The sequence below is a fragment of the Mesoplodon mirus genome, assembly GCF_964341445.2.
Source record: "Mesoplodon mirus genome assembly, chromosome: 6".
In the NCBI taxonomy this organism is placed as follows: domain Eukaryota; kingdom Metazoa; phylum Chordata; class Mammalia; order Artiodactyla; family Ziphiidae; genus Mesoplodon; species Mesoplodon mirus.
In genome coordinates this window covers 35,557,459-35,570,636 of record NC_138982.1, presented here as the reverse complement: position 1 = coordinate 35,570,636, position 13,178 = coordinate 35,557,459, and the positions used below count along the sequence as shown (strand labels likewise).

At 36.7% G+C, this 13,178-nt stretch overlaps 1 protein-coding gene across 10 annotated transcripts in view; it reads left to right on the top strand.

Moving 5' to 3' along the window:
* DLG1 (discs large MAGUK scaffold protein 1) overlaps positions 1–13,178 on the top strand; it is a 288,677-nt gene that overhangs the window by 263,098 nt on the left and 12,401 nt on the right. For all 10 annotated transcript variants that reach the window (XM_082625021.1, XM_082625022.1, XM_082625027.1 and 7 more), the window contains one exon: positions 12,162–12,271. In XM_082625021.1, the coding sequence (XP_082481147.1) occupies positions 12,162–12,271 (110 nt within the window). The remainder of the gene's footprint in view (positions 1–12,161; positions 12,272–13,178) is intronic.

The following is a 13,178-nucleotide window of genomic DNA, read 5'->3' as shown; positions in this document are numbered from 1 at the left end:
ATACACCAGTCTTATATTTGTGTCCTTGATTCCAGCATTTAGTCCATTTACATTTAAGATAATTATCAGTATGTATGTTCTTCCTTCCATTTTGTTAATTGCTTTGCAGTTGTTTTTGCATGTCTTTTTTTCCCCTTTTGTTCTCTTGTGATTTAATGACTGTCTTTATTGTTATGTTTGGATTCTTTTTTCTTTTTTGTGTGTATATCTATTATAGATTTTTGGTTTGTGATTAACACGAGGCTTTTATATAGCAGTTTGTATGTATACGTGATTGTTTTAAGTTGCTTATCTCTTCATTTCAAATGGATTTTAAAGACCCGCCATTTGTACTCTCTTGCCCTCACGATTACTGTTTATCTGTTTGTTTTATATAACCCTTAACTGCTTATTGTGGATGTAGATGATTTTACTACTTTTCTCTTTTAACCTTCCTACTGCCTTTACTGTATATTTGCCTTTACCATTGAGTATTTTCATTTTGTAATTTTCTTGTTTCTTGTTGTGGCCTTTTCTTTTCCACCTAGAGAAGTACCTTTAACATTAGCTGTAGAACTGATTTGGTGATGCTGAACTCTTAGCTTTTGCTTGTCTGTAAAGCTTTTGATCTCCATCAAACCTAAATTAGAGCCTTGCTGGGTAGAGTATTCTTGGTTATAGGTTTTTCCCTTTCATCACTTTAAATATATCATGCCACTTCGTTCTGGGCTGCAGAATTTCTGATGAAAAATCAGAAATTTACGGGCATTCCCTTGCATGTTATTTGTTGCTTTTCCCTTGCTGCTTTTAACGTTTTCTATTTATCCTTAATTTTTGTCACTTTAATTACAATGTGTCTTGGTATGTTCCTCTTTGGATTAATTCTTTTTGGAACTCTGCACTACCTGGACTTGGGTGACTGTTCCCTTTCCCAGGTTAGGGACGTTTTCAGCTGTTATGTCTTCATTTATGTTCTCAGCCCCTTTCTCTCTCTCTTCTTCTGGGACCCATGTAATGCAAATATTGATGTGCTTGATGTTGTCCCAGAGGTCTGTTTAACTGTCCTCATTGCTTTTCATTCTTTTTTCTTTTTTCTCTTCAGTGGCAGTAATTTCCACTACTCTGTCTTCCTGCTCACTAATCCATTCTTCTGTATCACTTAGTCTACTATTGATTCCTTCTAGTGTACTTTTCATTTTAGTTATTGTATTCTTCATCTCTGTTTGGTTGTTCTTTATATTTTCTAACTCTTTGTTAAAAACTTCTAATTTGGAAATTCCCAGATGGTCCAGCAGTTAGCACTCCACACCACTGCAGAGGGCACAGGTTCAATCCCTGCTCGGAGAACTAAGATCCCACAAGCCGCACAGAGCAGCCAAAAAAACACTTCTACCTGCTCACTCTGTGTATCCATTCTTCTCCCAAGTTCTTTAATCATCTTTACAATCATTACCTTGAATTCTTTCTTGGGTTGATTGCCTATCTCCACTTCACTTAGTTGTTCTTCTGGGGTTTTATCTTGTTCCTTTGTCTGGAACATGTTTCTCTGCCACCTCATTTTATCTGAGTTGCTATTTGTATTTTTATGTATCTGGTAGGTTAGTTACATTTCCCAACCTTGGACAAGTGGTCTTCTGTAAGAGATGCCCTATGTGTCCCAGCAGCACACTCCTGTCTCGTCATCCAAGATACATGCTTTAGGTGATCTCCCTATGAAGGGGGGTCATTCTATTGTGAGAGGCTGACTATGTGGGCAGTGTGGTAGGCTTGCTTGGCCCCTAGCCCTGTTGGTTGCCAGGCCCTGCCTTGTACAGAGGCTGCTGGCTATTGTTTAGCATGGCCTGGTCACACAGTGGGTGACTGCAGAACCCCAGGATGCCTCAGGGCTTATGCAAGCTCACTGATGGGCAGAGTTATGGCCCAAAAGACTCTGGGGCTGTTGTCCACCCACTGTTGGGTGAAACCAGGTCCTGGGGTTAGTGCTGGACTACTAGCAGGCAAAGCCAGGTCCTGGAGTCTGGCTGCAGGGCTGTGGGATCCCAGAGCTGGTGTCAGATCACTGGTGGCGGAGTGGTTCCTCATACAGTTGGTTAGTGTCCGGGGAGTCCCAAAGCTTCTGTTGGCCTGCTGTGGGCAGGCTGGGTCCACCGGTTGCAGGATTGTGGTTTTCTTGCACCTGGTGTCTGCCCCCTGGTGGGTGAAGCTGGTCTAGAGGCTAGTTCAGGCTTCCTGGAAGGCAGAGCTGGTGCCTGCCCACTGGTAGATGTAGCTGGGTCATGGCCCTCTCTTGGGCAGGGGCATGTCTAGAGGTGACTGTGGGTTCAGGAAGTCTTTAGGCAGCCTATCTGCTGATAGGTAGAGATGTATTCCCACCTAGTTAGTTGTTTGGCCTGAGGCATCACTGGCACCTGGCGCTGGCAGTGGCACCTACAGGCTGTTAGGTGGGGCCAGGTCTTGGCACTAATGAGCCATAAGGAGGATCCCACTATGACGACCACCCACACTAGTATCCACATGGTAGAAAACTCCCACATGTGGCTGCCACCAGTGTCTGTGTCCCCAGGGTGAGTGGCAGCCACCCCACCTCTCCAGGAGATTCTCCAAGACCAGCAGGTAGGTCAGCCCAGGCTCCCATCAAATTACTGCTTTTGCCCTGGGTGCTGGTGCATGTGAGATTTTGTGTGCACCCTTTAATAGTGAAGTCTCTATTTCCCCCAGTCCTTTGGGACTCACAAATTGATCTCCACTGGCCTTCAGAACCAAATGCTGTGGAGACTTGTCTTCCTTGTGCAGGGCCCCCAGGCTGGGGAGCCCAACATGGGTCTCAGAACTCTCATTCCTATGGAAGAACCTCTGTAATATAATTATTCTCCAGTTTATGGGTCACCCATCCAGGGGTATGCAACTTGATTATATCACAAGTACACCCCTCCTACCTGTCTTGTTGTCATTCCTTCTCTATGTGTTTAGTTGTAGATCTTTTCTGGTAGGTTCTGATCTTTTTCATACCTGGTCGTTCTGCAGGTAGTTGTGATTTTGGTGTGCTCATGAGAGGAGGTGAGCTCAGGGTCTTTCTACTCTGCCATCTTGGCCAGTCTCTCTCCCAGTTAGGAAATTTAAAGCCACCTCTTAACTCTTAAGTGAAGGAGAAAATACAAAATGAAATTACAGAATTTCTTAAAAATGAAAGTAGTACATATCAGAATCCATGGGATACATTTAAAACAGTGATCAAAGGAAAATTCATAGCCTTAAGAACTTTTCCAAAGAAAAATGAATGTGAATAGGGATTTCCCTGGTGGCACAGTGTTAAGAATCTGCCTGCCGATGCAGGGGATACAGGTCTGAGCTCTGGTCGGGGAAGATCCCACATGCTGCAGAACAGCTAAGCCCGTGCACCACAACTGCCAAGCCTGCGCGCTGCAACCACTGAAGCCCACGTGCCTAGAGCCCATGCTCTGCAACAAGAGAGGCCACCACAATGAGAAGCCCGCGTGCTGCAACGAAGAGTAGCCCCCACTCACCACAACTAGAGAAAGCCCACATGCAACAACGAAGACCCAACGCAGCCAAAAATAAAATTAAATAAATAAATTTTTTTAAATGAATGAGAATAAATAAACCAAATCTCTAGTGTAAAGTACTAGAAAAAGATAAAGGAAGAACATAATATAAATAAAAGCAGAAATTATGTGGTAAGCAGAAGGAAGAAAATGAAGATCAGAGAGGAAACTAATAAAACAAAAGCAATAGATAAAATCGATGAAACCAAAACTTGTCCTTTGAGAAGATCAAAGTTATTGATAAACCTTTAACCAGACTGATCAGAAAAAAGGAAAGAAGACACAAATTACCAAAATCAGGAATGAGAGAAATAACAAAATCTACAAATATTTAAAGAAAAGTCAGAAATTAGTAACAACTTTATACCACTGAGTTCAACAATTTAGATGAAAAGGATAAATTCCTTGAAAGGAATAAACTACTTAAGCTCAAGAAGAAATAGATAATTTGAATAGCCCTACATCTGTTAAAGAAATTGATTTGTATTTAAAAACCTTTCCACAAAGAAAACTCCAGGCCCAGATGGCTTCACTAATAAATTTTACCAAACACTTAAGGAAGAAATAAGAAATAATACCCATTTTCTACCATAAAATTTAAAAAGAGGGAGTGCTTCCCAATTTATCCTGAGTCCAGCATTACTTAGATTTCAAAACCTGACTACACATTACCAAAAAAACTACAGACCAATTTCTGTGAACATAGATGCAGAATTTCTAAACAAAATTTTTACAAATTTGATCTAACAATATAAAAAAGATAATATAACCACCAAGTTAGGGTTTATCCAGTGAATTCCAGGTAAATTTTAACATGAGAAAAGCAGTCAGTTTACCTCACCATATTAAACTAAAGAAGGAAAACCATATGATTATCCCCATAGTTTAGGAGAAGCTTTGACAGAATCCAACATCCTTTTTTTTTTTTTTTGGGCTGCATTAGGTGTTTGTTGCTGTGTGCGGTCTTTCTCTAGTGCGGCAAGCGGGAGCTACTCTTCGTTGTGGTGCACAGGCTTCTCACTGCGGTTGCTTCTCTTGTTGCAGAGAGCAGGCTCTAGGCGCGTGGGCTTCAGTAGTTGCAGCACGCAGGCTCAGTAGTTGCAGCACATGAGCCCTAGATCACGCAGGCTTTAGTAATTGTGGCACACGGGCTTCAGTAGTTGTGGCTCACGGGCTCTAGAGCACAGGCTCAGTAGTTGTGATGCACAGCCTTAGTTGCTTCACAGCATATGGTATCTTCCGGACCAGGGATCAAACCTGTGTCCCCTGCATTGGCAGGCAGATTCTTAACCACTGCACCACCAGAGAAGTCCCCCAACATCCATTCTTGATTAAACTCTCCACAAACTGGGAATAGAAAAGAACTTTCTCAAACTGATAAATAATATTCTAAAAATCCTACACCTATCATCATACTTAATGATAAAAGAAGCTCAGTGTTTTCCCCCTAAAATCAGAAACATGTCAAGGATACCCACTCTCACCACTTGTTTTCAGCATTGTACTAGAGGTTCTAGCCAGTGCAGTAAGACAAGAGAGAGAAATAAAAGTCATCCAAATTGGAAAGGAAGAAGTAGAATTGTCCTTATTTGCAGACAACATGATTGTCTATGTAAAAAATCTGATAGAATCTACAAAAAAAAAAATGCTACTAGAACTAGTAAATAAGTTTAGCAAGATCAAAGGATACAGTATTGATCAATATACAAAAATCAATTGTATTTCTATATACTAGACCAAATTGAAATTTTAAAAAACATTATTTGTAGCAGCATTAAAAAATATTAAATAGAGCTTAATCTTACCAAAAATTTGCAGATCAGTACACTAAAAACTACGAAGCATTGCTGAGAGAATTAAAGAAGACCTAAATAAATGGAAAGATGCACCATGCTCATGGATTGAAAGGCTCAGTGTTGTTTAGATATCAGTTTTGTTCACTTGCACTTTAGGCTCAGTACAACCCCAATCAAAAATCCCAGGAGTTCTTTTTGTAGAAATTGACATGATAATAATACTAAAGTTCACATGGAAATGCAAAAGATCTAAAATAGCCAAAAAGAACTTTGAAAAAGAACGAAGCTGAAGGACTCACCCTACTTCATTTTGAAATTTATAAAAATACACTTAAGATGGTGTGCATAAAGATATTGGCATGAAGATAGGTAGGTCAGGGCTTCCCTGGTGGCGCAGTGGTTGAGAGTCCGCCTGCCGATGCAAGGGACACGGGTTCTTGCCCTGGTCCGGGACGATCCCACATGCTGCGGAGCGGCTGGGCCCATGAGCCATGGCCGCTGAGCCTGCGTGTCCGGAGCCTCTGCTCCACAGTGCGAGAGGCCACAACGGTGAGAGGCCTGCGTACCACAAAAAAAAAAAAAAGATAGGTAGATCAGTGTAACATACTAGAGAATCCGTAAATGGACCCACGTATATATGGACAGCTGTGGTCAAAGGTGCAAAGGCAATTCAGTGGAGAAAGGGATATTCTTTCAACAAATGGTGATGGAACAATTGACTAGCCACACCTCATACCATACACAGAAATTAACTCAAAACAGATTCTAAATCTGAATCCTAGAACTATAAACATAGGAAAAATCTTCATGACTTTGGGTTTGGCAATGATTCCTAAGATAATATACCAAAAGCACGATCCATAAAAGAAAAAAAATGATAAATTGGACTTCATCAAGGTTAAAACTTCTGCTCTTGGGGGAAAAAGAAAAAAACACTGTTAAGTGAATAAAAAGACAGGCCATATACTAGGAGAAAATATTTTCACATCATATATTTCATAAAAGATTTGTATCTAGAACATGTAAAGAACTCTTTCATTACAATAATAAAGACAACCCTATTTTTAAATGAACAAAGGATTTGAAAAGACGTTTCTCGAAGGAAGATATAAAAATGGCCAATAAACACGTGAAAAGATACTCAACACAGTCAGTCATTAGGTAGATGCAGATTGAAACCTTAATGAGGAACCACTACATACCCATTGGAATGGCTAAGTTTTTTTAAACTGACCATTACCAAGTTTTGACAGAGATAGGAGGAAAGAAATCATATGTCCATACAGAGACTTAACATGAATATTTGTAACAGCTTTATTTATAATGGACAAAAACTGGAAATAACCCAGATGTCCCTCATCTGGTGAATGGATAAACAAAGTGTGGTATATTCATGTAATGGACTACTACTCAGCAATAAAAAGTAATAAATTGTTGATGTTACACAACAGCATGGATGAATCCCAAAGTAGTTATGCTGAGTGAAAGGAGCCAGACAGTAAACTACATACTGAATAATTGTACTTATATAAAGTTTTAGAAATTTCATACTAATCTATATTAACAAAAAGCAGACTAGTGGTTGCTTGGAGAAGGACAGGAAGGAGAGGTTACAAAGAGGCATGAAACCGGGGAGTGACTGATATACTTATTATTTTGATTATGGTGATGATTTCAAGGTGTATACACATGTCAAAACTTACCAAATTGTATACTTTCAATATCTGCAGTTTATTGTATGTCAGTTATGCCTTAACTGAGCCTTTTTTTCTTTTAACTGACATTCCTCCTAGTGCTTTGGGGGAAAACAGAACTTGTATCTTTAACATTATATGCTTTCTGAACTACTTAAGATTTTTGTCACTTGCATACATATTCTTTATAATAAAAATAATTAATAAAATAGATTTTTGTAAGAAATTAAGGTGGAGAAGAGAAAAGCAGAAGATCTAGAAAGAAATAACACAATAGACAAACTACTAGCTAACCTGATTTTATTTTAAGGGGAAAATCACAAACACTAGACACAGGAAATGACAAGGGGACATAACCATTGAAATATTATGAAATCATAAAAGACTATATTGCATATCTTTATATAAATAAAATTTTAAACTTGGTTGAGATGGATAATTTCCTAGAAAAATACAGTTTACCAAAGTTGACCTATTAGAGATGGAAAGATTTCTATAGAAGAAGAAATTTTTAGAAGAAATAGAGCAAGTTATCAGGAAACTATGCCACAAAAAATATGAGGCCCAGATGACTTCATGGGGGAATTCTAATAAATCTTGAAAGGTTAGATCATCCTAAAGCTCCATAAATACTGTTCAAGAGCATTCTTTTTATGAAGCAAGTCTAATATTGATATCTAAACCTGATGAAGACAGTGAAAATTATAGATCAGTATCACTGATAAATATTAATATAAAAGTTAAATATTTTAATAAGCAGAATCCAATACCACATTGAAAAATAATATACCATGACCAAATGGGATTAAAGGTATTTAAAGTCAGCTCAATATTAGGAAATCCATTAATGTAATCTCCCACATTAACAGATCTAAAGAGAAAAATCATATATTCACAGATGCCTGAAAAGCATTTGGTAAAATCCAGTACCTCTACTGGGAGGGGGAAGTCTCAAAAATACAGAGATTGTTGTTATTTTTTTAAAGAGAATAAAGAAAAAGATTGAGATGGACGGATCGAAATCCTTAATGGGAGAAACATTGAGGCAGTGCCATTATGATAGGAGCAAGGCAAGGATGTCCATTATCTCTACTACTACTCAAGGTATTAGTCAATGCTATTACACAATACAAATCAATCAGAGGCATAAGAATTGGAAAAGAAATAAAACTATCTCTGTTTTCAGATAATATAGTAACCTAGAAACCATACAAAATTTATTATAAAATTTATTTTGTAAAATATAAATTTATTATAAAATTAAAAACTTATAAAATCAAAGACAAAATAAAAAGCTAGAGTAAGGTAGCATATAAAATTAATATGCAGAAATTAATAGCTTTCTTTTACATGAACAGTAATCAGAAGATGATTATAGAGAAAACCCCATTTATAATGTAAGAAATAGCATGTAAAATACTTAGTAGACTTAATGAGAAATATGCAGACTTACATGAAGAAATCTGTAAAACACTCCTGAAAAACAGAATATTAGACTTGATCAAATGTAAAGACATCCCTTGTTCTTAGCTATGACAATTCAATGTTGTAAAGCTGCCAGTTCTATCTAAGCTAATTTATATATGAGCACAATCCTGGTAAAAATAACTACCAGCTTTTTTATGGGGTTAGACAGATTGAATTGAAGTTCATAAGAGAAGCCAAGGCAACACAAAAAGAAAAGCTACAAGAGATTCTAGCCCTACCAGATATTAAAGAATACTATTAAGACTTCTTAATTAAAACAGTGTGTTAATGACCCATGAATAGGGCAAAAAGACGAGTAGAATAGAAAAGAGAATCCAGAAAAGACACAAGTACATATGAAAATATAGTATATGACAAAGGTGCAATCTCATATCACTGGGGCTTTTAATAATGGGCTTTTAAGTAAATAGTGCTGGAACAACTGGAGAAAAGGTAAATTAGAACCATACTTCAGGGGGACTTCACTGATAGCGCAGTGGATAAGACTCCGTGCTCCCAATGCAGGGTGTCTGGGTTCAATCCCTGGTCAGGGAACTAGATCCCACATGCATGCCACAACTAATAGTTCGCATGCCACAACTAAGGAGCCCGCAAGCTGCAACCAAGGAGCCCAGGTGCTGCAACTAAGACCCAGTGCAACCAACCAACCAACCAACCAACCAAATAAATAAATAAATAAATAAATAAATGAACCATACTTCACACCATACACAAAAATTGGCTCTAATACAATTGACAGAAGAAAATATAACCTGGGCATAGGGAAGGTTTTTTAACCATGAATCAAAATTCAGATGCAGTTAAAAGACTGATAACTTCTGAACACATGAAAACAAAAAGACTTTTGCTTGACCAAAAAACTTTTCCTAAAACTAATAGAAAACACCATTACCAATGTCAAAAAGCAACTGACAGAAAAAATCTTCAAGAAAAGGGTTGATATTCCCGAATATTAAAAACTCTTAAAAATTGAGTGAATAGAGACCAAAATCTATTAGAAAATGGATGAAAGATATAAATACACAATTCACACAAAAATAAGATATAAAAATGATAAATCAAACCTAAGATCGGTTACCTACGAGGGAGGAGTGGAAAGGATGGGAGATTGGGATTGAGGTAGAAGGGATGGAGGTGTAGCATTTCTCCAAGTATACCTTTTTGTATAATTTTGACTTTAGAACTGTGTTAACATTTTGTATATTAAAAAGAGAAGATGAGGGGAAGGCCGAATGATATATAAGCAAACTAAACCTAGTCTGTTTCAAATAGTTATTTTTAAATTAATTTTCAAATAACTTCATTGAAGAGAGGAAGGGAGAGGAGAAGTCTTAATCCCAATAATCCTTGAAGACAGGCTAAAGACAGAAAGCCTATGAACAAATATTGAACTCTAATCGGAGTGGTATGGGTTAATAGGTCTGAAACTACTTTAAGGTATATTTTAGAGTTGAGCAAATAAATTAATGTATTGACAATTGATGGGAGCTAGATTTCTCACTGTCAAAGAAGGGATTTTAGAAATATGGAAAGGGGAGAGAGTAGAATAAACTCTATGGTAATTGGATTGGAATTAGAGATATGAATATAAGCCCATGCATCTTAATACAGATATAGAAATATAAATGTGTATATATGTTTTCTTGCTCTGTCCACAAAGAAGGGCTAAAAATGATGACTCCTCAATAAACAGTGAGAATATCTAGTGTCTAGATCTTGGCTTCTAAATACTACCCTCCATTAAAAAGGTCCAGAACTCATTAGAATAATGGCTGATTCCACTGGGAAAGTACAAGATGAGCCTAGAACATTTTGCTCTGTCAGAAAACTAAGGAAGTGCTTAAAGAATGATACAAATTTGTCAAAAAGACACTGAAACCAACCTGTAAGGCCCCCCAGTGGCCAAGTCTGGCATAATTGGAATATTAAAATAAATGATAATAACTGATTATAACATAGAGAACAAGAATCCAAGAGTCCATAATGGTATAAATAAATAAGTAGATAGAAGGGAAAGCTTTACCTTACATTATTAGAATGTCTACTAATAAGGTTAGAAGGAATGATGGAATTAGGAGACCTCTCTTGACAACCACCATGATAATAATTGTTTCAGGCAAGAATCATCAGTGTATGCTAAAATTAATGAGTGAATCAGTACCTGATGAGAAACAGGATATTTACATAGTTTCAACATATCCTTCACCCAAATACTTATCAGCTACAAAAGGAAAATAGTAATCTAACCCTGGCAGACAAAAACCTTTAAAAAGTGATCAAAATTAACATCACTAGTAGACATCTTATGCTTCCTGATATGATGGACTGAGAAGGATGCAACATCACTTCTGTGGTATTCCTACCAAAAATGCGTATCCTGCCATCTGATGGGAAACATCAGGCAAACCCAGGTTGAGGCATATTCTATGAAAAAAAATGTTCTGTACTCTTGAAAAATATCAAGATCATGAAAGACAAAAACTAAAGAACTGTGCCAGATTGACAGAGACTAAAGAGACAGTACAACTAAATGCAATGTGTGGTCCTGGATTGGACCCTAGAGCAAGAATACTTTTTCTCCTTTTGCCGTAAAGGATACTAGATGACCAACTGAAATTATACTGTGGTTATTTCAGAGATGTCATTGTGTTTAGGAAGTAAGGGGTAAAGAAGTTTTATGTTTGCAATTTACTGTTAAACTATTGTGTACATATATATAGAGGGAGGTAAAATAAAGCAAACAAGATAGAATGTTAATGTTTCAATGTAAAGTTTTTTTTAATTTCTAAGCAATCAGGTAAAATAGTAATATCTAATAAAAGGAGGTGGTGGGTACATGTATATCTGTTATTTACCTTCTATATGTTTGAAGTATTCATAAAATATTAATTTTTTTATTTTAAATAGTCCTACTGAGTTGAAATTATCATTCAGTCAGGTGGATTCAAGCCCTTAGATTACAAGACGCGTACCTGACTTTAAATGTTATAATAAAATCTGTTTGATAAATTAGAAGTACTACCCTATTTAACATGGAAATGCTCATCTTTACTAAAATCCTTAATGGCCTTTGGCAGTGAATTTAAGCATGTCAGGAAAGCGTCTTAAATTCAGAATTGGGGTTTCCAAATGCTTCAGTTTGTGATAAAGTTGTTACTGGTCACCAGTAAGATGAAAAATAGAACAGAGAGTGGTAGTGAGGTTTTATAAATTTAAATTTATTCAGTTTTAAAGATTCGCCTTTATCCTACACTTTTACATTCTTGTTTGATCATATATTCTTTTATGAAATGATGGTTGTGGTAAGATGGTAGCTTAGGGTATTTTTTAGTGCCCTTTCTCAGCAAAGTAAAAGATAGGAACCCCATATCGGTTGCCATTTTGAGAGATTACTGATCTGTGAAAGCTAGGAGTAAGGGAACTGTATTTTCATTCCTTTTTAAATGTAATATTTGAGAATGGAAAACCAGTTATCCATAGTCATTATTCATTGTCTTCATAACAGAAATGACAAGTTTGCTTAAAGTGAACAGGATCCAAACATATCATAATTCAGATTTTGTACTTGTAGGAAATGTACCTTTGATATAGTTGAAAATACTTGGTTCACTTGTTTTTCTTCCCTATTCCCTCTGTTTTAGGGCAAACACTGTATCCTTGATGTGTCTGGAAATGCCATAAAGAGATTACAGATTGCACAACTTTACCCAATCTCCATTTTTATTAAACCCAAATCCATGGAAAATATCATGTAAGTGTAAATGCCTAAGGCACAGCCTCTAAGTACAAATCTAGTCTCTGTTACTTATTAGATTGGGTAATTTACTTACCCTTCTTGCATCTCAATTCCTTTATCTGTAAAATGCAGGTAATAATAGTATACCCACCTCAGAGGGTTGTTGTGAGGATTAAATAAGCACTCTTGATATTAACTATCATAATCATCAACGTTAATATACTAAAGTATAAAGTAACATATGTTAGAACTTTTAAGTTTAAATAGTCACATGTGTCCAGTACCTACTTAATTGGGCAGTGCAGCTCTGGTTAGCCATTAAGAGAATAAAATAATGTATAAATATTTCCCTAATAGAGGACAAAAAATAGAATTTAAATAAATATTAAAAGAAGAGAGGAATGAGGAAATAGAAACATAGTATAGGTGGGGCAAAAGGATACAGATAGTAAGATAGTATAAATTAACCCAAATGTTTCATTAATTAAATTCTAGACTAAATGGTCCAATTAAAATACAAAAATTGTCAGAATAGAGGAATGAAAAATAAATAACTATATGTTGCTTTTGTAGAAAAGGAAAAGAATCTTTACCTTCTATTCCTCCAGGTTCTCAGCTGGGCCTCTGTAACAAAAGACAGATGAACAAGAGAAAAGCATGCAAATTTATTTAAGTTTTACATGACATAGAACCCTTCATAAGAAAATGAAAACCCAAAGAAATAGTTACACCTGAACATTTTTATACTAGGTTAGATGAGTGGAGAGTGATGGGAAAATGTGATAGGACCAGACGATATGACTTAAGAGTAGTAAACTAGTGGAAACTTAGTAAGGCTTGTTCGTTCAAATTCCTCTCAGCTTCCCTCCATCGTCAGAGATAAAGATGGTCCTTTTCTTCAGGTATAGGGAGGTCACCTCTC